The 24,722-nt window shown below is 45.7% G+C and overlaps 1 protein-coding gene across 2 annotated transcripts in view; it reads left to right on the top strand.

Annotated features, from left to right (window-relative positions):
• Positions 1–8,899: 8,899 nt before the first annotated feature.
• The window catches only part of TTC39B (tetratricopeptide repeat domain 39B), a 513,680-nt gene continuing 497,857 nt past the window's right edge, over positions 8,900–24,722 (top strand). Inside the window, exon 1 of one of the 2 annotated variants that reach the window (XM_085633819.1) lies at positions 8,900–9,282. In XM_085633819.1, the coding sequence (XP_085489945.1) occupies positions 9,235–9,282 (48 nt within the window). In that variant the 5' untranslated portion in view covers positions 8,900–9,234. The remainder of the gene's footprint in view (positions 9,283–24,722) is intronic. The other variant, XM_085633811.1, reaches the window with a different exon arrangement.

Below are 24,722 nucleotides of genomic sequence, written 5' to 3'. Positions count from 1 at the left end.
CAGGTGCTGGTCCAGGGCTCGTCAGCCCAATGGCTCAAGGGAGCCTCAATACAACACATCCAATTGGCCGCACTCTGCTCGTCTTACCAGCAAGTTGCCCCAATGGTCCATGTAGTGGCGAGGGCGAGTACGCCTGTGCCACAGTGTTAGAAGTAAGTAAGTGTCGCATTAGCCATCCCTGGACACATGTTTCGAGGTAGTTGCCTCTCGTCAGCAGGGATTAGGTGAGTGTAAGGGGGTGCCGCGTAGACTGCCAAAAACTTATTAACAGGTAACGTACCACTCATGGCGCGCAGGTGCTGGTCCAGGGCTCGTCAGCCCAATGGCTCAAGGGAGCCTCAATACAACACATCCAATTGGCCGCACTCTGCTCGTCTTACCAGCAAGTTGCCCCAAGGAACTATGGTCCATGTAGTGGCGACGGCGAGTACGCCTGTGCCACAGTGTTAGAAGTAAGTAAGTGTCGCATTAGCCATCCCTGGACACGTGTTTCGAGGTAGTTGCCTCTCGTCAACAGGGAGTAGGTGAGTGTAAGGGGGTGCCGCGTAGACTGCCAAAAACGTATTAACAGGTAACGTACCACTCATGGCGCGCAGGTGCTGGTCCAGGGCTCGTCAGCCCAATGGCTCAAGGGAGCCTCAATACAACACATCCAATTGGCCGCACTCTGCTCGTCTTACCAGCAAGTTGCCCCAAGGAACTATGGTCCATGTAGTGACGACGGCGAGTACGCCTGTGCCACAGTGTTAGAAGTAAGTAAGTGTCGCATTAGCCATCCCTGGACACGTGTTTCGAGGTAGTTGCCTCTCGTCAGCAGGGAGTAGGTGAGTGTAAGGGGTTGCCGCGTAGACTGCCAAAAACGTATTAACAGGTAACGTACCACTCATGGCGCGCAGGTGCTGGTCCAGGGCTCGTCAGCCCAATGGCTCAAGGGAGCCTCAATACAACACATCCAATTGGCCGCACTCTGCTCGTCTTACCAGCAAGTTGCCCCAAGGAACTATGGTCCATGTAGTGGCGACGGCGAGTACGCCTGTGCCACAGTGTTAGAAGTAAGTAAGTGTCGCATTAGCCATCCCTGGAAACGTGTTTCGAGGTAGTTGCCTCTCGTCAGCAGGGAGTAGGTGAGTGTAAGGGGGTGCCGCGTACACTGCCAAAAACGTATTAACAGGTAACGTACCACTCATGGCGCGCAGGTGCTGGTCCAGGGCTCGTCAGCCCAATGGCTCAAGGGAGCCTCAATACAACACATCCAATTGGCCGCACTCTGCTCGTCTTACCAGCAAGTTGCCCCAAGGAACTATGGTCCATGTAGTGGCGACGGCGAGTACGCCTGTGCCACAGTGTTAGAAGTAAGTAAGTGTCGCATTAGCCATCCCTGGACACGTGTTTTGAGGTAGTTGCCTCTCGTCAGCAGTGAGTAGGTGAGTGTAAGGGGGTGCCGCGTAGACTGCCAAAAACGTATTAACAGGTAACGTACCACTCATGGCGTGCAGGTGCTGGTCCAGGGCTCGTCAGCCCAATGGCTCAAGGGAGCCTCAATACAACACATCCAATTGGCCACACTCTGCTCGTCTTACCAGCAAGTTGCCCCAAGGAACTATGGTCCATGTAGTGGCGACGGCGAGTACGCCTGTGCCACAGTGTTAGAAGTAAGTAAGTGTTGCATTAGCCATCCCTGGACAGGTGTTTCGAGGTAGTTGCCTCTCGTCAGCAGGGAGTAGGTGAGTGTAAGGGGGTGCCGCGTAGACTGCCAAAAACGTATTAACAGGTAACGTAACACTCATGGCACGCAGGTGCTGGTCCAGGGCTCGTCAGCCCAATGGCTCAAGGGAGCCTCAATACAACACATCCAATTGGCCACACTCTGCTCGTCTTACCAGCAAGTTGCCCCAAGGAACTATGGTCCATGTAGTGGCGACGGCGAGTACGCCTGTGCCACAGCGTTAGAAGTAAGTAAGTGTCGCATTAGCCATCCCTGGACACGTGTTTCGAGGTAGTTGCCTCTCGTCAGCAGGGAGTAGGTGAGTGTAAGGGGGTGCCGCGTAGACTGCCAAAAACGTATTAACAGGTAACGTACCACTCATGGCGCGCAGGTGCTGGTCCAGGGCTCGTCAGCCCAATGGCTCAAGGGAGCCTCAATACAACACATCCAATTGGCCGCACTCTGCTCGTCTTACCAGCAAGTTGCCCCAAGGAACTATGGTCCATGTAGTGGCGACGGCGAGTACGCCTGTGCCACAGTGTTAGAAGTAAGTAAGTGTTGCATTAGCCATCCCTGGACACGTGTTTCGAGGTAGTTGCCTCTCGTCAGCAGGGAGTAGGTGAGTGTAAGGGGGTGCCGCGTAGACTGCCAAAAACGTATTAACAGGTAACGTACCACTCATGGCGCGCAGGTGCTGGTCCAGGGCTCGTCAGCCCAATGGCTCAAAGGAGCCTCAATACAACACATCCAATTGGCCGCACTCTGCTCGTCTTACCAGCAAGTTGCCCCAAGGAACTATGGTCCATGTAGTGGCGACGGCGAGTACGCCAGTGCCACAGTGTTAGAAGTAAGTAAGTGTTGCATTAGCCATCCCTGGACACGTGTTTCGAGGTAGTTGCCTCTCGTCAGCAGGGAGTAGGTGAGTGTAAGGGGGTGCCGCGTAGACTGCCACAAACTTATTAACAGGTAACGTACCACTCATGTCGCGCAGGTGCTGGTCCAGGGCTCGTCAGCCCAATGGCTCAAGGGAACCTCAATACAACACATCCAATTGGCCGCACTCTGCTCGTCTTACCAGCAAGTTGCCCCAAGGAACTATGGTCCATGTAGTGGCGACGGCGAGTACGCCAGTGCCACAGTGTTAGAAGTAAGTAAGTGTTGCATTAGCCATCCCTGGACACGTGTTTCGAGGTAGTTGCCTCTTGTCAGCAGGGAGTAGGTGAGTGTAAGGGGGTGCCGCGTAGACTGCCACAAACTTATTAACAGGTAACGTACCACTCATGTCGCGCAGGTGCTGGTCCAGGGCTCGTCAGCCCAATGGCTCAAGGGAGCCTCAATACAACACATCCAATTGGCCGCACTCTGCTCGTCTTACCAGCAAGTTGCCCCAAGGAACTATGGTCCATGTAGTGGCGACGGCGAGTACGCCTGTGCCACAGTGTTAGAAGTAAGTAAGTGTCGCATTAGCCATCCCTGGACACGTGTTTCGAGGTAGTTGCCTCTCGTCAGCAGGGAGTAGGTGAGTGTAAGGGGGTGCCGCGTAGACTGCCAAAAACGTATTAACAGGTAACGTACCACTCATGGCGCGCAGGTGCTGGTCCAGGGCTCGTCAGCCCAATGGCTCAAGGGAGCCTCAATTCAACACATCCAATTGGCCGCACTCTGCTCGTCTTACCAGCAAGTTGCCCCAAGGAACTATGGTCCATGTAGTGGCGACAGCGAGTACGCCTGTGCCAGAGTGATAGAAGTAAGTAAGTGTCGCAATAGCCATCCCTGGACACGTGTTTCGAGGTAGTTGCCTTTCGTCAGCAGGGAGTAGTTGAGAGTAAGGGGGTGCCGCGTAGACTGCCAAAAACGTATTAACAGGTAACGTACCACTCATGGCGCGCAGGTGCTGGTCCAGGGCTCGTCAGCCCAATGGCTCAAGGGAGCCTCAATACAACACATCCAATTGGCCGCACTCTGCTCGTCTTACCAGCAAGTTGCCCCAAGGAACTATGGTCCATGTAGTGGCGACGGCGAGTACACCTGTGCCAGAGTGTTAGAAGTAAGTAAGTGTCGCATTAGCCATCCCTGGACACGTGTTTCGAGGTAGTTGCCTCTCGTCAGCAGGGAGTAGGTGAGTGTAAGGGGGTGCCGCGTAGACTGCCAAAAACGTATTAATAGGTAACGTACCACTCATGGCGCGCAGGTGCTGGTCCAGGGCTCGTCAGCCCAATGGCTCAAGGGAGCCTCAATACAGCACATCCAATTGGCCGCACACTGCTCGTCTTACCAGCAAGTTGCCCCAAGGAACTATGGTCCATGTAGTGGCGACGGCGAGTTAGCCTGTGCCACAGTTTTAGAAGTAAGTAAGTGTCGCATTAGCGATCCCTGGACACGTGTTTCGAGGTAGTTGCCTCTCGTCAGCAGGGAGTAGGTGAGTGTAAGGAGGTGCCGCGTAGACTGCCAAAAACGTATTAACAGGTAACGTACCACTCATGGCGGGCAGGTGCTGGTCCAGGGCTCGTCAGCCCAATGGCTCAAGGGAGCCTCAATACAACACATCCAATTGGCTGCACTCTGCTCGTCTTACCAGCAAGTTGCCCCAAGGAACTATGGTCCATGTAGTGGCGACGGCGAGTAAGGGGATACTTCAGTTGTCCTTGATGCTCCACATGTCCTGCACAGTATGGTGCATGGGCACAGACAATGCTTTGGACGGAGAGGGAGACGAAGTTGGGCCCATTCGAAGTCCAGAGTGTCAAAGAGCAGTGGTTTCTTGTTTCAGAATCTTGTCTACGTCAAATCTAGGGTCCTACAGCCAGGTAAGCCCTTTTGTACCCACGGGAGAGGGTTGGACCGATGATTCAGGGGACCCTCCCAGGGGATGGTCAGGACAGAGGGGTGGCTACACACGTCCTTTGTCCAGTTTCGCATCAGAGCAAGAACCAATGGCTCCCAAAACTGGTTTGAGCTAGACTATGCACAGGGACATCAAATGTGCCCCTCGTGCAGACTTTCAGGCACTTTGGCAGTGCACCCACCAAGCTCCAATACACTAAATCCTGTCTGGGAGGTGGTCAAACCTCCCTGTGACAGGATGCCTATTGTGCTGCCTTCCTCTGCTCAAGCTTGGCTTAGCAGCAGGAGGGCAGAAATGTGTCTCTTGTCGGCAGCATCCATTTTGTGCTGTCTGGGTCGAGAAGGCTGGAACCGGGAAGACCAGGGACTGCCAAAAACGTATTAACAGGTAACGTACCACTCATGGCGCGCAGGTGCTGGTCCAGGGCTCGTCAGCCCAATGGCTCAAGGGAGCCTCAATACAACACATCCAATTTGCCGCACTCTGCTCGTCTTACCAGCAAGTTGCCCCAAGGAACTATGGTCCATGTAGTGGCGACGGCGAGTACGCCTGTGCCAGAGTGTTAGAAGTAAGTAAGTGTCACATTAGCCATCCCTGGACACGTGTTTCGAGGTAGTTGCCTCTCGTCAGCAGGGAGTAGGTGAGTGTAAGGGGGTGCCGCGTAGACTGCCAAAAACGTATTAATAGGTAACGTACCACTCATGGCGCGCAGGTGCTGGTCCAGGGCTCGTCAGCCCAATGGCTCAAGGAAGCCTCAATACAACACATCCAATTGGCCGCACTCTGCTCGTCTTACCAGCAAGTTGCCCCAAGGAACTATGGTCCATGTAGTGGCGACGGCGAGTACGCCTGTGCCACAGTGTTAGAAGTAAATAAGTGTCGCATTAGCGATCCCTGGACACGTGTTTCGAGGTAGTTGCCTCTCGTCAGCAGGGAGTAGGTGAGTGTAAGGGGGTGCCGCGTAGACTGCCAAAAACGTATTAACAGGTAACGTACCACTCATGGCGCGCAGGTGCTAGTCCAGGGCTCGTCAGCCCAATGGCTCAAGGGAGCCTCAATACAACACATCCAATTGGCTGCACTCTGCTCGTCTTACCAGCAAGTTGCCCCAAGGAACTATGGTCCATGTAGTGGCGACGGCGAGTAAGGAGATACTTCAGTTGTCCTTGATGCTCCACATGTCCTGCACAGTATGGTGCATGGGCACAGACAATGCTTTGGACGGAGAGGGAGACGAAGTTGGGCCCATTCGAAGTCCAGAGTGTCAAAGAGCAGTGGTTTCTTGTTTCAGAATCTTGTCCACGTCAAATCTAGGGTCCTACAGCCAGGTAAGCCCTTTTGTACCCACGGGAGAGGGTTGGACCGATGATTCAGGGGACCCTCCCAGGGGATGGTCAGGACAGAGGGGTGGCTACACACGTCCTTTGTCCAGTTTCGCATCAGAGCAAGAACCAATGGCTCCCAAAACTGGTTTGAGCTAGACTATGCACAGGGACATCAAATGTGCCCCTCGTGCAGACTTTCAGGCACTTTGGCAGTGCACCCACCAAGCTCCAATACACTAAATCCTGTCTGGGAGGTGGTCAAACCTCCCTGTGACAGGATGCCTATTGTGCTGCCTTCCTCTGCTCAAGCTTGGCTCAGCAGCAGGAGGGCAGAAATGTGTCTCTTGTTGGCAGCATCCATTTTGTGCTGTCTGTGTCGTGAAGGCTGGAACTGGGAAGACCAGGGACCCACGAAGCTTGCTTCAGAAGGGTGGAATCATACGTCCACACCGTATGATTCCAAGTTGTTTGATACCAAACACAACATATTTTGTTTCAGCCGTTTTCGAGATTATAGTGCACCTCTACCTATATGTCTGGCTGTGTCACAGACAACCCAGAAGAATGGTCTCCGAATGCTGCAGAGGGGCTCTGCTCATGCAGGGGCACCCTCTCATGTAAAGCCCAGCACCCTCCCTTCAAGATTGTTAAGGCCTGCTATAGGGGTGACTTATAAGTTTTAAGTGTTGTGACCTATAGATATAGTAAACCTATATCTATCGTAAGTAGTGCCTGCACCATCTTACACAGGCTGCAATGACAGACCTGTAGTTCCATTTTGCATGGCCTCTCATGGGTGAAAAGTGTTACTGCAAACAAATGATGGACGGAATGCTGACAATGCAAACATTCTCCCCCAGTCAAAAGATCTGGGTTAAATCCATCGTTCTTATGCCCACTACGCCACCCCAGTTTGGACCCAGCCATATGGGAACAGTCCAGACCGAACTGCCAGGCCAGGTCCTTCCTGGACCGGAAACAACTGCCAGGCCAGGTCCTCCCTGGACCGGAAACAAGCATCCTGGGACCGGTTTCAGGATATGTCACCCTTCTTCAGCCAGGCTAGCTTGAATCCAGTGGCACAGTGAGCAAGGGACCCACGTCTGGGCATATTCATCCCACTTAGGGCGAAAAGTGTTACTGCAAACAAATGATGGACGGAATGCTGACAATGCAAACATTCTCCCCCCGTCAAAAGATCTGGGTTAAATCCATTGTTCTTTTGCCCACTACGCCACCCCAGTTTGGACCCAGCCATATGCAAATCAGTCTTGACCCTGTGCCTCATGGGAACAGTCCAGATCGAACTGCCAGGCCAGGTCCTCCCTGGACCGGAAACAAGCATCCTGGGACCGGTTTCAGGGTATGTCATCCTTCTTCAGCCAGACTAGCTTGAATCCAGTGGTACAGTGAGCAAGGGACCCACGTCTGGGCATACCCATCCCACTTAGGGCGAATAGTGTTACTGCAAACAAATGATGGACGGAATGCTGACAATGCAATCATGGGTGGCATAATACATGCTTCAGCCCATGGGAGGCCTCTGGGGTACCTATGCCCTGGGTACATGGTTACCATATACTAGGGTCCTATAAGGGTACCCCAGTATCCAATCTGGAGTGCACCTAAGTACATGCATAAGATTTTAAGGAGAAAGCAGATAGACTGAGAACCTGATTAGCAGGATCCCAGTCAGACTTGTTAAAAACAGTGTAACATCATGCAAAAAGTGGAGGTAACTATAAGAAGCAGATCCTACTTTCCTACAGGGCCCTTGGTACCTAGGGTACCTGTTATAAGTGACCTACATGTGCCCAGAGAGGTGCCAATTTGGTGGTACACATTACAGTTTTAGGGAAAGAACATAAGCTCTGGGTACCTGGTTGGCAGAAACCCAAGGCACGCTCAGTCAAAGAGCATCTACCGCAGGCAAAAAGTGGGGGGCAACCATGCAAAAAGGGGCACTTTCCTACAACCATAACTTGATGTATATGTGGCATGTTCACGGCCCTATCTTAGCAAAACTAGAAAAGTCTGGCTTGATGTATATGTGGCATGTTCACGGCCCTACCTTAGCAAAACTAGAAAAGTCTGGCTTGATGTATATGTGGCATGTTCACGGCCCTACCTTAGCAAAACTAGAAAAGTCTGGCTTGGACACCAAAAGGTCTGTTCTATTATGTATACAATAGTGCATTAATTGCACTGATAAGGTATTTTTATGCGTATGGCATACACATATGCTATTAAAAAGACGTTTGGAAAAAAAAATTCATGACTTGATGGTTTAGATGGGCAACAGCTCTATCTCACAGCTTGAAAAGAATGAATTAAGTGCCCCTGTGGTTCTAGCCATTCTACAAATATGAAGGACTGACTGGAAAATCAGTTCTTTATTTTTCTAATGCAGAATTACCATACTTCCCTGAAGTCCTATTTAAGCATAAGCATATAGGGTGATTTTGTGAGGTTTTTAGAGTATTCAATAATCTAGTTGGAAAAGTGGTTTTATTTGTTTTGCTTCAGGTCCCATCATTAGTGGATATTGGGCAAGTGGGCAAAATCCTGTCGCATCCTTACGTCCACTGTCAAATGTTGCTTTGTGTGCATATGTCTGCCAATTTTTTAATCTTTAACTTAGCTCAGTTGCCTATAAATGTTTGCTCGGTACTGTCATATGTTATACAAACTAAGGCAAATAAACCCATTTTGAACTGCACTTGTGTTTGACATCTATTTATGTTATTTATAAAATGCTTGACCTCTTCCAACTTTTGTACTGAATTTTGAACCTTTGCCCCGAATGTATAGGCACAGTCTTCGTGCCAGGAGTTCACTCACCCTACTAATGTACCTGCCACCACAGAACAGATATAGAAATCCAGGCGCACTGAAACAAATAGCAAGCGCTGGAATATTCACCTCATCCTTATGTAGCACAATTAATGGTTACGCGCTGCCTGGTGAGCGTGAAGTGAAGCAGGCGCCGCCCATCTTGTAATGACGGCCGGTCCGGCGTATATTATTATGTCGCTGCCTATTTCGAAGGCTGTTCCTTCGGTCGTGCCTCAGCTCTCCCCTCCCTGTAGGGAAAGGAAGCATGAGCGAACGAGCAGACAGTGACAGGAGCGCCGCCCTCTGCCCTGCCCCGGGGAGGGAGCAGGGCCGCGGGTAGTGTGCGAGTGAACGAGCAGTGAACGGAGGAGGAGGTGCTGTCAGTGCCGCCGGGGAGGTGACAGCAGCAAGGGGCTTAGCGCTGCCCCTCATTCGGAGCAGACAGCGGCGCTAGCAGCAGCAGGGGCACGAGAGGAAGAGGATACAGGGAAGCGTCAGTTGTTGCTTGGAGAGGGCATCGAACGATGGCGTTTGTTGGAAACGGGGAGATGGCGGAGCACGACGCCGATGAGGTAAGGGAGACGGAGGTACTGGAAGAAAGATGCGCGACTGGGGGCACAGGTGGCTGGGTGTTGCGGAGCGACATGACTTAGGGACGCCTGGCACCGAGGGATCAAACGGAGGTGAGCTGCCAGTGCTGAAAGCGAAAGTGCCCAGGTGAGGGCAGGTGCATGGCTGTGCCCGATAATGACCTCTCCTGTGAAGGTTCCTTCGCCCCTAGGTGTGGCTTAGTGCTGGGCGGTGCTGCGCTGCTCAGGCGTCCAAGCGATTCATTTAAACGGCTTCGTGGGATCCTTGGTTTTCATTGGAGCACCGGACCGGCGGTCCATGGCTCTTGGATGGGGACCGTCCCAGGGCATGGCCTCGCCGGGTTCCTGCAGGTCGAGGGCTGAGCCTGGACTGTCTGATCTCCGTGCCGGACGCCCCCGCAGAGCCGCTCAGGTTTCTTGCTCGCCCAGTGTCATTTCCGTGAGCCGCCTCAGAGGAAAGCACGGGGCGGAGGGCGAACCTCTCTCAGCCCTGCTGCCCTCCGCATCTTCAGGAGCGCATCCTGGGGCTGCGAAAGGCTAAGCAGCCTCTCACTAGCACCCCGCGCCCCTTTGAATTAGTGTGATCCTCTGCAAACAGAGGTCTCTGACACCTTCCAGCTGGCGTGGACCCTTTTTTTTTTAAGTGGAGGAAAAGAGCAACGGACGAACCCTGCAGAGGTGATGCATTAGGTTGCTAGGTTTCAAGAGTACATCTTGACCTTCCGTAGCCGTTTCAAGCAGTTTATATTGCCCAGTAGTTATGCTGGTTCCGTCGTTTAGAGGGTAGGTGCGCACAGACTCTGTGACCTGAGCTCTTGTGGTCTACCTACAGGCAGGTGAAAAGAAAATGGAGGAAAACAAAAGTTACACAGCCGACTGATAGTGCGCACATCAATATCAAAGTCCCATATTAGTATGTTTCCTGTGCCAAACAACTCCGAGACCTGCTGTGTTTGGATCCCACTGGAAAACCAGAGAAGGTAAATGAAAAGAAGTGGAGGTGGCACCAGGTATGAAGTCACAGTCACGTGAAAACGGATAGGTTCACTGTGGTACTTTATTCTCCTTCATGTAACATGTAAAAACAGCCAACGCGTTTCGTTCCGTTTAAAGGAACTTCATCAGGGCTGTAACCAATACAGAACAAACATATAAATGACAACATAAATATAAACATAAACATTTGATAATGCCAAACATTCTAATTATATCACACATGGCACTAAAAGAATAAAACACCATGTATTATGTACATAAACATATATAATATCACATAATACATGTAAACATAACTCATAAATCACACAACATAGATGATTGTATCAATACACAATTAAAAAGAGGAATAAGTTACAAAAGTACATACTATGTACAATCATATATGAGCATTATATCTTATGAATTTCAGGGAGAGCAAATAGGGAAAAGATCATGAGGTAGGGAAAACAGAAAAGGAAATGGTGACGGGAGAAAAGAAGAAAAAAAAGGAACAGACATATGTCCAAAACAAGATACCAGTTGCTATTAGCATGAGTACAATGAACATTCCCCAAATACGGTACATGCATCCCTGTAAGGGAAAATGGGCTAATATATAGTTTCTCAAACCGCGTATATCTATAAATTAAATAGTATATATATATATATATATAGGTCAAAAATCTCACCAGAAAGTAATTCTGAAATAAGCGTTCCATGTGAGTTTTTACTGTAAATACCCAAAGAGAGTAAAAACCGAAGTAGATTAAGTCAATCTAAAATAAGATAAAATAAAAATGAATGGTGGTGAGAGGCCAAAATCTGACCACAAAAAGGTATCACATATAAAACATATATGCACTGAGTATATACAATACATAGTTTCACGTGAGAACAAAAAAGGAAAGGAGAAATAGTACGTAATTTCCTAGTTAGTTTAATACAACAAAAGGCATATATGTATATATCTGATCTCACCGAAAGTGTAATTCCAAAAGCGCCCTTATATGCAAAATTTCTCTGTATGATATCCAAAACAGTGAGCATCAAAAGTTGATGAGGTCAAATCTAAAATAAAGGTTAAAGATACCCATTATATTGAGACCAAGTAGGTTTATAAAAATCAACAGTTATTATTAAAAACGAAGAAACACAGACCAGACTCCATATATTGGAGACCGAATATATATCAAAAAACGGGGGTTCCTGACCTAGAAATGTCGGCAAACCCTATCATTACAAGCACGATAAGTGTCTGTATTAACTCCATTACGAGTAAGTATAGAAAATGTTTTTCTCCAAGAGTTACTGTTTATCTAAGTTAAAAGGACAAATTAACATGTCTATAGTTGAGCTCGCAAAAAAAGAGATAAGTGTCGATGATAGTAACAGATATCAAAGGTGCCTTAAGTCTGATAGACCAGTAAAGACAAAGAGGCCACGAACGAAAATAGTCAGAAAGAATTACCTCATCAATATTATCACAACGATAAAAACGCCGAACGAATAAACAAAATACCGGTTCCTAACATTGTATAGAAATAATATACCATGTACAAGTATGTAAGGAGACATAAATCTTTGTCAAAAGCCTCCATATTAAAACGGATTGAAAACATTCAAATTAAATTATAAGAGTCATTAGCTAACACGAGGGTCTACGAAGTGTACCGGTCATGTAAGATGTCCATAGATACTACCCAACAGGTTCATAAGATTAAGAAATACGATAACATGATAGTTAAGATTATAACAAGAGGCATAGAAGCCACTCACAAGGGTTCACTTACTTGTTGGCGGTGTTACGATTGACGCCTCACGATCAAAGATTAGGCACCCACAGTCCAAGGAGGAAGCAACCGGATATGCAACCCAAACCGGTATTTATGCAGATTTAGTAGCTCAAAGTACCGTATCACGTGTGACGTCGATGGAATAATCAAAAGGGGGGGGGTTTTGGGACTAAATTGGATGGCGTGTGACGTCAGAGGATAGATAAAAAGCTAATGGGAGTATATAGACACGTTAGCCGCCATCTTTGAATATGTCGAAAAACATGTTGTGGGGATTCAAATTAAAGTAAACATCTCTAAAAAATAATCCTAATCGTCTCTCAGATATCAAAGCTAATAGATAAATCCCCCATTTGAAAACTTATATAAAATTGTGCACTTTTATTTAAAGAAACGGAAACGTTTCATCTTATCGTTAATATACTCGGCAAATTCCGCAAAAGGGTACGGCACGCATTTATGATAATCTCATTGGTGATTATAATTTAAAAGGAGCTATTCACAATAAAACATATGTAATTCCTAAGAAAGTAAAAAGAAAGGTTAACCAATTGGGTCAGACTGATATGTCGATTTAAACATCGTGAGAAGTGTCTCCAGCGTCATATTTGTGTAGACCAAAAAGCCCTTTAAATTGAGAAGAAAGTATTCGTTCCAAAGAAATAGTATCATTGCGAAATGTAATTTTTAAAAGTAAAAAGGAACAATTACAATAAGGGCCTTGGCCCGTTCTGATAAGATGTAAGCGGTAATATGTTTTGCTAACAGGAATCAAAAATCAAAAATACCTGTGTATATATATCGTATCATGTAAAATCATTCGTATGATCAAATTATTGCTAGATAAGAAATTATTTCTATGTATTCAATAAAACCCGGAAGAAATCTTCTCATACGTATATGAGTTGATAGCCACCTGGTAAATGACAGATGATCAGTATTACATCATCCGTTTCTAAAAAACAGGTTGTCTCTCATTCATCAAGGGGAAAAACATTATTGACCCAATATCATTCCAAATCCAAGAGGGATTAAAGTAAGTGATTGGAAATGCAAGGAAAAGGAGTATTTGAGCCCAAAAAAACTCCGAACCAGTCAAATCATAGAAAATAGTGCATCTCACTATCAGTGTTGTGTCCAAGTTGTGTAGCCCGTAAGCGACATATCCATTTAGCCTCCGCCCTCCTCAACATCAATTCTCTGTTGCCCCCTCTCTTGTTGGGCAGAACATGTTCTATTGCATGGAACCAGAAAGAATTGTCATGTGCATGTGACAGAATATAATGCTCTGTGATAGGGTATCTCGGATCCCTTCCCAGAATAGCTCGTCGGTGCTCCTGAATTCGTAACTTCAAAGGACGAACAGTGCTGCCCACATAGATTTTTCCACATGGGCAGCCCAATACATATACAATATGTGTGGAGTTGCAGTTACAAAACTGGTCTATTGTGTACCTATGATCAGTATTGTAGGAGAAAATAGTTGTTTTATTTTTAGCCATGGGACATACAATGCAAGTTCCACAGCGAAAAAAACCTTTGGGTTTGGGAGGGAGCCAAGTGCCATCACCAGGAATCGATATAACATAGCTAGGACATAAGTGATTACGTATTGTCCTGCCTTTTCTGTATGTGATAGATGGACGGTTCCCTAAGGATTCTCTTAAGCCTGGAATATCCGTCAGCAGATGCCAGTTCTTACGGAGTGCATTGAAAATTTTGTCACAATGTGTAGTATATTGGGTCACAAACCTGATTCCAGCACTATTTCCTTGTGAATTGCTCCTACGTTTAGGTCTATTGCACAGAGTAGTGTCCCTATTAGTTGCAAGAATCCTTGTCTCAGCTCTAGCGACATTTCGAATGTTATAACCTCGTTTGAGGAATCTATGTTTGGTCTCAGTAATATTAGCTTGAAAAGTATCTGGCTCACTGCAAATCCTCCTTACGCGAGTCAATTCGCCAAAGGGAATGTTTTCAATGACGGAGCTCGCGTGTGCACTTGTGGCGTGCAGGAGAGAATTGCATGACGTTGCTTTGCGGTATAGTTTACTTTGCACAATCCCATCCCTGACATAAAAGGTTATGTCTAGGAAGTTGATCGTCTCTCTATGATGGACCATAGTGAGTTTCACATTGAAATGATTGTTATTTAAATAATGATGGTATTGTTCTAGTTGTTCCATTGATCCTGACCAGAGGCAGATTACATCGTCGATGTACCTTCCCCAGTACACCACATATTGGGTCCATGGGGAGGCACATCTGGCCCAGGCATGCTCCCTCTCATACCACCCCATAAAAAGGCAGGCATAAGAGGGAGCAAACCTGGAGCCCATCGCTGTCCCCTTAATCTGCTGAAACCAGCTGTCATTGAAAAGGAAGAAGTTGTTCAAAAGTATTAGATCAATCATACTGACAATCATTTCATTTTGTGCGTATAGTTCTGCCCCCTCCTTATTAAGAAAGGACTGTACAGCCATGACACCATACTTTCTGTCTATACATGTGTACAAACTCTCAACATCAAAGGTAACAAACATAAGTTCATCTGACCATTCATAATTCTGCATTTTCATTAGAATATCCTTACTATCTTTGATGTATGACGGTAGGCTCACAACATGTTTCTGCAACTTTAAATCTACATACTCTGACATTTTCTCTGTCGGTGAGCCCACCCCAGAGATAATAGGTCTTCCAGGTGCTCACCTCCCCACCCGGCTGGACCAATCCACGAGGCTTGAGGGTGTGAACTCATTCTGTCCTCTCAGTGGCTTCTTTGAGGTGAGTAAATCATTTGTTTCCCCTCCACACAAACTACCCTTTCCAAGGGCTGTAGTGCACACTGGATTGTTACAAGTTGTCCACTGCTTGTAGAATACTGTGTTTTCAGAGGGAACTAGCCTTGTTTACAGCACGGCTGTTATCACAGTATTTTTTCAACACCTTACAACCCATATGCCTTTACCATGAATGATTACTTCGTAGCTGTGTGTGTGTGTGTGTGTGTGTGTATATATATATATATATAAACAACAGGTTGCCCCCTTGAAGATGCCACACACTGAGGGGATTACACATGATGTCACAGTATAAACAGGTTGCCCCCTTGAAGATGCCACACACTGAGGGATTACACATGATGTCACAGGCGGTTGCAGTTTTACCGCTCCCTCTCGCCTTCTCAAATGCAGCCACATTCGTCGGTATGCTGAGTGTTGCAACAGCCAGTGACCAAGGAGAATTCCGAAATGCATTTGGCTGCATTTGATAGAAAAGCAGACATTTGACGTGAGCAGATCTAAAGTGTCACTGGTGTTGACAGTGCTCTAAATAGGAGCTGCTTTCCACCTAAACTTGAGAACTACCCAGAGTTCTCTGCTTCTTTTTTGCATAATTTGTGCATTACTCTATGCCTGAAAGGGTATTGTTTTGACTTATACTGGGTGCTCCCTTGTGTCTGGACAAAGCTGTACCTCTCTGAAGAGCTGTAATGAGAGCAAAACATGTGTCAGGGGTTGCTTCTATTCATTTCAGGTTGGCTTGGTTGGTTTTTACCAATTCAAAGCTGTAATACTGTGCCCGGAGTGATAAAAGGCTTTTGTCATTTTACAGCTCAGCATGGACAGCACTGTGCTAGTCCCATGCTTAAAGACTTTGCTGTAGAAATGGCAAAATACTTTGTGCCTTTCTATCTCAGTGTGGTTAATTCTACGCTTAAAGAATTTGATAGAAAAGCAGACATTTGAGGTGAGCAGATCTAGAGTGTCACTTGTATTGAGGGTGCTCTATTCAGGAGCTGCATTCCACCTAACCTTGAAACTACCCAGAGTTCTCTGCTTCTTTTTGTGTGTGTGTGTATATATATTTCAGGGAAAGGGCGTTTTTAGGGTTTAGGGGTGGGTGAGGGGATTGGGTTGCTAGGGTAGTTGTAGGGTTTAGGGAGGGTGGAGATATTTGGGTGGCAAGGGTATTTTTAGGGCTTAAGGTGGGCAAGGTTATATGGGTGGTAAGGGCCTTTGTAGGGTGGTTAGGGGTATTTGGGTGGCACAGGTATTTTTAGATTTTAGGCATAGAGGATGGGGTCGATAGGGATATATATATATATATATATATATATATATATATATATATATATATATATGTATGCCTGTGTATGTGTGTATATATATGTGTGTGTGTATATATATATGTATTTTGTTATGTATACATATATGCACACACGAATATACTTATGTATGCGTGTGTATATGTATATATATATTTCCACAGTTCGGCTCAATTTAGTAGACCCCTGGCGATTCTTTATCCGGTGCGTAACTGCAGCAGAGCCATGCCGTACATTTATTCACCAACAGCTTCCTTCTCAGGAGACCAAATAGAACGCACTCACAGGATTCTTTATTACCCCAGTTTCCTTTATTTATTTAATAGCATCCAGTTCCAAGGAAATACCAACGTGTTTCGCTATCAACAGATAACTTGATCACGGTTGAAGATGTATGTAGATGGGTACTCAGCCACACCTAGCCTTCCTGTGTTTGTGGCTGTCTGGAAGGAATGTCACTGTCACCCAGCCCAGACGTGTATTGGAGACAGGCTGCAAGTCACACAGACCAGTAAGAGCAGAGAAATGTCCACCTTCTAAAGCAACATTTCTTAAATACTAATGTTAAATCATACTTTACCAGTGAAAAGGATTTACCATTACCATTCCAAAGATATGAAACATGATGCAGCCACTCCTTTCTAATCAGGAATTACAGCTTCAAGGTATTTTTAAAGAATTTCCAATGTTAGCCTAAGGACAAGTTGACCTCAAATCTGTGAAAAACGAATCAAGCCATGTGTCACTTCCAGGACATGCAAAACATAAAAGCACATGTCCTGCATTTTAGTTGCAGAGTGCCCTACTCTTGGAGCTTCCAAGGGCCTACCTTAAGGGTGACGTATGTGTAATAAAAGGGGAGTTTATGACTTGATAAAAAGAAATTCCCTTGCTCCTACAATTTTCATAGTAGATGAATTCTGGCTAATGATAAAACTAGGAATGCTAAAATCAATTATATATAAAAAGCTTTTATTCTGACAGATATGTGTCTGTAATTATCATATCAATAAAATAACATCTCATATCTCAATCATTAAAACACAATTGTTAAAAAACACAATACAATACATATCAATCAACTTTGATTGCAATACAACACAACATTACAAGAACACAAATATGACCAGCATAATGGAGACAGACACATATGTAAGACACTAATTCTATTCTTTACAAATACACATCACATTAGACTCGAGATCACAGTTTGTTGTAGCTTGAATCCGTTTTAGATTTATCTGTGTCGGTCATAGGATTGTGCTTTCAAAAAAGGCGTTGACGCGTTTCGATGGCTTCACATAAATAATGCCATCTTTTTCAAGACACAATTATACTGTCTCCTGCTTTCTTTCATTTGTTTCTTTATTTCTAAATGGAACAAACATATGTGTGATTATTGATCACAAACGACGTATTTAGTATCTTCTTACCACAATTTTATCCAAATGCTATAGGTTAACCCCTCTTGTTTATCTCGTAGTCCACCCAATCCATTCTTATATATGGGGTATAAATATATACCCATCCCCTTGTATTTATCTAAATCTCAATAGTGTTATGACCCTTCCTTTTGATTTGTTGTCTTTCTAATTCTTCCTGGAGTCATAACATAACATATCTAACTTTTTCAATAGAAGTATGTGTTCCAAATGTCATTAAATTTCCACTATACTTCGAAATATTTCGTGATTTATTGTGATTGCCACAAGCAAATTTTGAAATATCTTACACTCGAATACTCATTGCAATGGTGTTTATCTATGTCAAGAACATTTCTATTTTTATTTGACATTAAAACTCACGTTCAATTTCCACTCTACTTCAAAGAACTTTCTATCTCATATTACGTGAATTATTATGGTTACAAATGACAAGTATTAAAGTTTTGTACACCCATACATTCATCACAATATTGTTAATCTATGTTTGAAAACTTGGTTTCCATATATTACTACTTCACAACTCTACCGCTAGCTACCTATATATTTACTGCATTTACTTCTTTGCTCACCTTCATTGGTGGTGAAATCACTACATATTTTTTGATGTTCAATTTTACCGAGAGATTGTATCGTCCGTGACTTACACGTCCTTCTACTTTCCTTTTTCCTTTAAATTTAAAGGCTGATCAGCCTTTTGGTGATCTACATGTTGGGAAAGGGATGTATACGATTTTAGTTAGACTTCATTTCGTCTCCCTTTGCTTTCATTTAAAGTGTTTTTTATTAAAATATTGTATTTACGCCGAAACAATGGCACTTATTGTTAGTTTTCTATTTACCTTATATCTGTAATGCGGCCGGTTTCCCTTTTTGTTTTTACCGAGTGGCCGGTGAGTATTCAAGTAAGGTCCCACTACCACGAGGCTTTGTGTCCTCCTTCTTCTCCGGGTGGGTCTAAACATATAAAGAGGTTTTTTAATCTATAAACTCTAATTCGGGAAAAACGGCTACTACAACGCTAGTCAGTCTACTGCTTGGCCTGTATCTGCTCTTACCTCCTCGTTAAAACGATCCGGTCTTGGGAAAGTGTGGATATTCGGATCCAAAGATTACCGTTTTTGCTTTTCCTGGTTCCCTATTTAATCTATGTGTCTTACTGCTTGATTGGCTCGGCATTAACACGTGGTACGAGTCATCTTTTGCTCGCTTCTGTGCTCCTTCACAATTGGTAACCTGGAAACCTGGTAACAATATAAGTCTCAAGCGAGTTTAAGACTTGGCAAGGGATTTTAGATGCCATGTCGAAGTGACAGTGAAGTGCACACACAGGCCCTGCAGTGGCAGGCCTTAGACATGGTTAGAGGGCTACTTAGGTGGGTTGCACAAACTGTGCTGCAAGCCCACTTGTAACATTTAATGTACCAGCCCTGCGCACATGTAGTGCACATTACTAGGGACGTATAAGTAAATTAAATATGCCAATTGGATATGGGCCAATGTTAGCTTTTAGTGGTGAGGCCTGCTTTATGCAGTTGTCCTGGACTTGCCTCAGCATTATTTGTTTAATTAATGGAACTGCTACGACTTGTGCTTCATGTGTGACTTTCTTCTTAAGCAGTGTCCAATCAGAAGGTAGCTCGTTGATCTATGTGTTGCTTGTAGCCTCGTTGACTTTTTTATCCACCAGTGATATGCTGGGGCCTTCGCTCTATGACCGCGATTGGTGACAACTGCCCACGTTGATGAAATCTCCCCGGGTGTCCTCCTAATGACTGAAAATCATGCATGAGGATGCCAAATCTTGCTCAGCAGGGAAAACTCTGCCACACCACAGAACTTGACAGGAACTCCGAGTTCTATGCGTAACGCAGAGTGGCCAAAACTCCACCAGCGTAGCTGAATTTATCGCCCAACCCTAATTTTTGGTAGATATATTTAGTACTGTATGTATGTGGTATTTTTATAGTGTGAACCTAGACACTAGGTAGCCCAGCGCTGTACAGGGTCACAGGAAAAGATACAATAAACAAGTGATTGGAGTGAAAGCTGGGTTTTGAGAACGTAGGTGGACTGCTTTGGCATAATGATCAAGGACGTCATTTAGGAATTGCCAGGGGTAGCAGCTGTGACCCCTAGCTAGACCAATGCGACCCCTGGCTGTGCCCCTGCGACCCCTGGTTTCAGTTCTGCAGCTAAGATCAGAAAGGATTTCGTGATTGTTTGCTGAAGAGGAAATGTATGAGACCCATGTTTTAAAACTATTTAATAAAGGTAGTGATGTTTTAATTTATTTTTTGTAGTTTGCAGCAGTCTAGTTTTAGAGCGAGGAAGAGTACCCTCTCAATTTACCTTTGCCATCGGGTCACATGCCCTCTGAGGCTCGGCCTGGTAATGTCACTGTTGTGTTTTATTATGGAGAATGTTACAGCAAGTATGGTGTGCAAATAGGGCCAAAGGTAGCTGGAACACTATCAAATTTTAAACTACTTTTTGGCCTTCTTTCTGTTAGTCAACAAATGGTTGCCAGGTTTACCCCAACAACCTGACGGTGGAGCTGTTCGTCTTGTTCCTGGACCACGTTGGTGCTCGAGAATCAGACCAATTTACCCTAAGATGGTCAAGTCCAGTTCCAGAATGTTTCTTCTCCAGCAGACTTTAGTGCATGGCAGTTATCAGATCTTTCTGGTTGCAACATCGCTCAGGGCAGACCATGAGACACAGACTTCATGTAGCTGGATCTCCGAGTCCCTGCAGCACTTTTACCTCCGGTTCAGTGCATTGTGTCACTACCTGTCCGTCCCTGCACTATGGTTATCACAAGGCCTTCCCTCCGAGTGCAGAATTCATCCCAGGTATCTGGAGACTGGACAAGGAGTCCACATCATAAGGAAATGATGTGTTACTTTTGTAGTAACACTTCATGTCTCAGTATGGCTCTAACACTCTGTAAATAATGGTTGCTTATGATGGCCTATGATGCTCAGTTTGTACATTTAATGTGCCTAGCCAAGAGTTCTGCATGTTAAAATGGGTCATTCACAAATTTGTATTTTTTTACTTTAATTCTACAGTTCTAACAAACATGATGTTAATATAAATGTTAATGTTAATATAAATGCAAAGGCAGATTTTCATAATCGGTGCCTTACTTAATTTTATTACGCCCCTCACACAGACTATGTTTGTCTTCTACCTGTGGTACTCTAGCTGATACCCACTCACAGGTGTAGTCTTGGTATGTGAGTGCCCCAGTAGTACAGCCATCTTTTCACTTTATAGTACTTGTATACCATGCTGAGTCACTGGAGAGGCCAATACATCGAAGGGGCATCCATTAACTAAAATAGAGGGGGCTGAGAAGAAGTAAAAGGTGAAGAGTAGGAAGGAAGGTTTAGCAAAGAAATGGTGTCGAATGGAGGATGAAGAAAGAGGATACAGTGCTTATACTTCCATCCTATTTGTGGAAATAAGGATGGGGAAGGTGTGGAGTCTGGGCAAGTCAATGGGTACCATTGGAAGAAACCACGAAGGAGAGTCCAAAGAATGTTTCCTTCCTGTGGACCACTCTTAAAAATTAGGTATGTGGCCTCCCTCGTTGGTACATTTTACAAGTTAGGTGATGCAGGGAATACAAAATGGCTGGTGCCAGAAATCAGTTTGGCTGATAAAGTACCCCAGTGCTTTAATTTACCTGTAGAACATGGCAGCTCTGGATTTCATGCTACGGAAAAAATACAACTTTATGCCTGAATCCAAGAGGAAGCAAATAGTTTGTGTTTGTCTTCCTAATGGTATATGGCATGGAGTCCTGAATTCCTACATAGGGCAGTGACACACTGCTTAATTGCTCATGCCTGTGAACATGTCAAAAGAATCCATTGTACTTGCCATTGTGTTCTGGTAGTTCGTGCTGAGCATACAGTTGTGAAAGAGTGAGGTTGGACGTACGTTTGAGGATACACCGGTGCAAGGGAAAGCACAATTGGGCATTTGAGGAGGTATCTGAGCATAATGAAGACCTACCTCAGCATGGGCTGGACTTAATTGGCAGGGGATTATAATTCCTGTAACTAGGAACCCTGTGACCTGGCATATTTTGCTTTTATCCTGATGTTTGGTTTGTTACCTGAGAATTTGGTGCTCTGCGTGATCATTTACTGCTGTGCCTGGGCTCATCTGGCCTTCTGCCTGTTTATTAGTCTACCTGAGCCAGGGCTGTCAAAGCTGTCTAGATACGTGAAGCTATGCTTTTGTAAATTCTGCTTGTGCTTTGGTATTTGTGCTGTATCATGGATAATTGAGCTAGTCGTGGGTAGTTGAAGCTGTGCCAGCGAATCTGGTGGTTGTACCCTGGACCGTTATTTGGAATTAAAGCTGTGAATTTAGTGCTGTGTCTGGGTGTTTGTTATTGAACGTCATACAACATAACATGCATTTATAAGGCACATGTTCACCTTTTGTAGCATCTTGCACTGAATATTAGATGTTTTTTATTACCCAAATCAATTGTACTTATTTTATTGTTCTCAAAAGTATGGGCCCTCCAGGATTCAGGTCTGTTCCTGGGAACTGATGTCTGGTGCATGCATATGAAGGCTATATTTTGGTAGGTGAAAGCTGTACATCTGGTAGTTATTGCTATTTTTTTTAAACGGAGATGTCACTTCCTGTGATGTTGCAGGTCAGAGGCCATGGAGTATCGCTTCCTGTGATATGACCAAGGTCAAATTCAATGTGACATCACTTCCTGGGATGTCACTTCCGCAACCCCAGGCATTTTGGTGAATTGACATCCAAGATAATGATGTGGTGTTCTTGTGTCTCTTTCCTCAATTGGAGCACGGTTGGTGCAGCCCTGACTGATACTGGGATGCTGTTCTGAGTTCTGAGAAAGCTTTTTGCCTTGATTTTATTTTTCTTCTTTTGTGCACTTCTTTGACTCCATCTTGATGGTGTCCTGGCTGTGGGTGTGCCAAGAGCCACAGGAGGTGGCGAGCTTTTCAGCCTGAATTGTGGGATGTCGGTCACGTTAGCTTTGCAGATGCTATTACGACCGGTACAACAATCCTTGTTAGGTGTAGTTTAGCATGATCTGGCCGCACGTAGAATATGCTTTTGAATGCAGCTTTTGTGTGTGTATGATTACAGTAATAATTGAAACCTAGAGAAGGGACTCCCTCACAGCGAAACGGCCTTTTTTTGCCACAGATGTTCACGCTTCCAATTCCTTGCTTGGAAAGACAGGGGCTGAAGTTTTCCTGCCCTTTTCCCCCTCGGAGATATCTTGGGGTAGCACCACTGTTATGTCTCAGATCTGTTCATATGAATGCAGGGAGGGCAAGTTTTAACTTTGCTGGAATCAGCAAACAGAATTTCTCTAGGAGGGGGGGGGGGGGGGGAGAGGGGGCGGGGCTGTACACCGGTTGTTCATTTTGTAGCCCCACTTGAGCTGGGCACGTGCAGTGATTCAAGAGGGTGACTGATGTCTTGTCGGGGTCCAGGTGTTTCATTTAGTGCACCGAGACCTTCGTGCAAGTATGGACGTGCCCTACTCGAGTTTTTGGTTTATCTGCCTGCGGGGCCCCTAGATGATGTCAAAGGAATGCAAAGAATTGTCATTTCAGACTTGAGATGCCGAGGGTGCTTCAGCCGCCATCAGGGTCGGACTGGCCCACAGGGAACTGTAGCAGGTGCGCATGGGACAGTCTGACAGACAGGTCGCTTTGTAGGTCGGGGTGCACGCGGGCTGCTGTTGTGGTCGTCTTTATATAATGAGTAGGACCAGGCGGGCAACTAGAGCCAAATTTCGGGGGGGGCTGAAAAAGATTTTGGGGGGGGCTAAGTCTTCGAGCCATAGGCAGAGTGGCTGTAAGAAGGGGTGATAACACAACAAAAGCCTCATTAACGAGTAAATGGTCTTTTAAAGACCTGTGAAGTACTCGGGTGCGGCTGCAATCAGACGGACGCCAGCCCGCGAGGCTGTCTCAGCCCGGCTGACGCACACGACGGGGGGGGCTGAAGCCCGGTGAGCCCAATGGGTGTTGCGCGCCTGAGTAGGACGCAGTAGCAAACGTCATTGTGCAGGCGATGATAGTCTGCACTGGTCACACAATGCAACACGGAGTGGGTGTCTCTTTTGGGAGATTCTGCATCGGGTGTGCCACGGCAGGTGTGGCATTTCTAATTTCAAATAAATCAACTGCCACCTGGCCCATGATAGCAGCTGCACACATGCCTTCCCCTAGTTACCTCCACTCCCATTCTGTCCTTCCTGAAGGGATGCGAGAGGTGAATGCACTTCGAATTCGTCATGAAACACTAGCAGTGGCTCATTGGGTGCGTAGGGTTTTCACGCCATTGGTGTGGGAGTCCCACACACGGGAGACGTACTGGACAAGCCATATTGTAGGCTTTACAAAATTGGACCCATCGTTTTTTTTTTTACAACCCAATTTCCAGATGGCGGGACCAGTTTTATTTTGGTGCCCAGGCCTATTTCCTTTCCCAGTTTCACCCCGGTTGCTATCGAGGCAGTCATTCTATAGCATATTGCCAGTAAAAAACAGGAATTACCTACCCAAGACTGCAATTAAAGACAGGTGACCCAAGCAGCTGACTCGTTTATGAGGCCAGAGGCACAAAAAGAGGCTTTTAAATGTTGGCCATGTGAAGAAGAGAAAAATCTGTCCCGCTATAATGGGCCACCCCTGGTGAAATATTCGGTATTGGGCCAAACTTTAATCTTATGCTTGACAGAAACATCAACAGCATACGCTTTATTTTTTTCATTTGTTGACATGAGATGCCTTAGCTAGGAAATGAAGACTTTTATACACCGTATAGCTGGGGGACGACCGCAAGATGACGGCTCCCTGTGCAAAAAATGTCCCTAAGAGGCCTTCCACCTATGGCATACATGTTGAAACACAAGTGTGCCACCCTCCAGCATCTGTTTCCTCCTCTCCCTAGTTTTAACGAGTGTAGTTCATCGTCAAGACTAGAGCCTTCAGTTTTAAGGGACATGTAGTTTCCCCATGCCATTGTAGGCCTCCTGGAAGGGGATGACGAGTGTCCCCCTGAAAAAATGGGTGCCCT

Source organism: Triturus cristatus, chromosome 2_1 (assembly GCF_964204655.1).
Source record: "Triturus cristatus chromosome 2_1, aTriCri1.1, whole genome shotgun sequence".
Taxonomy (NCBI): Eukaryota; Metazoa; Chordata; class Amphibia; order Caudata; family Salamandridae; genus Triturus; species Triturus cristatus.
The sequence above is the reverse complement of the archived record's forward strand: the minus strand, read 5'-3'. Positions and strand labels throughout refer to the sequence as shown.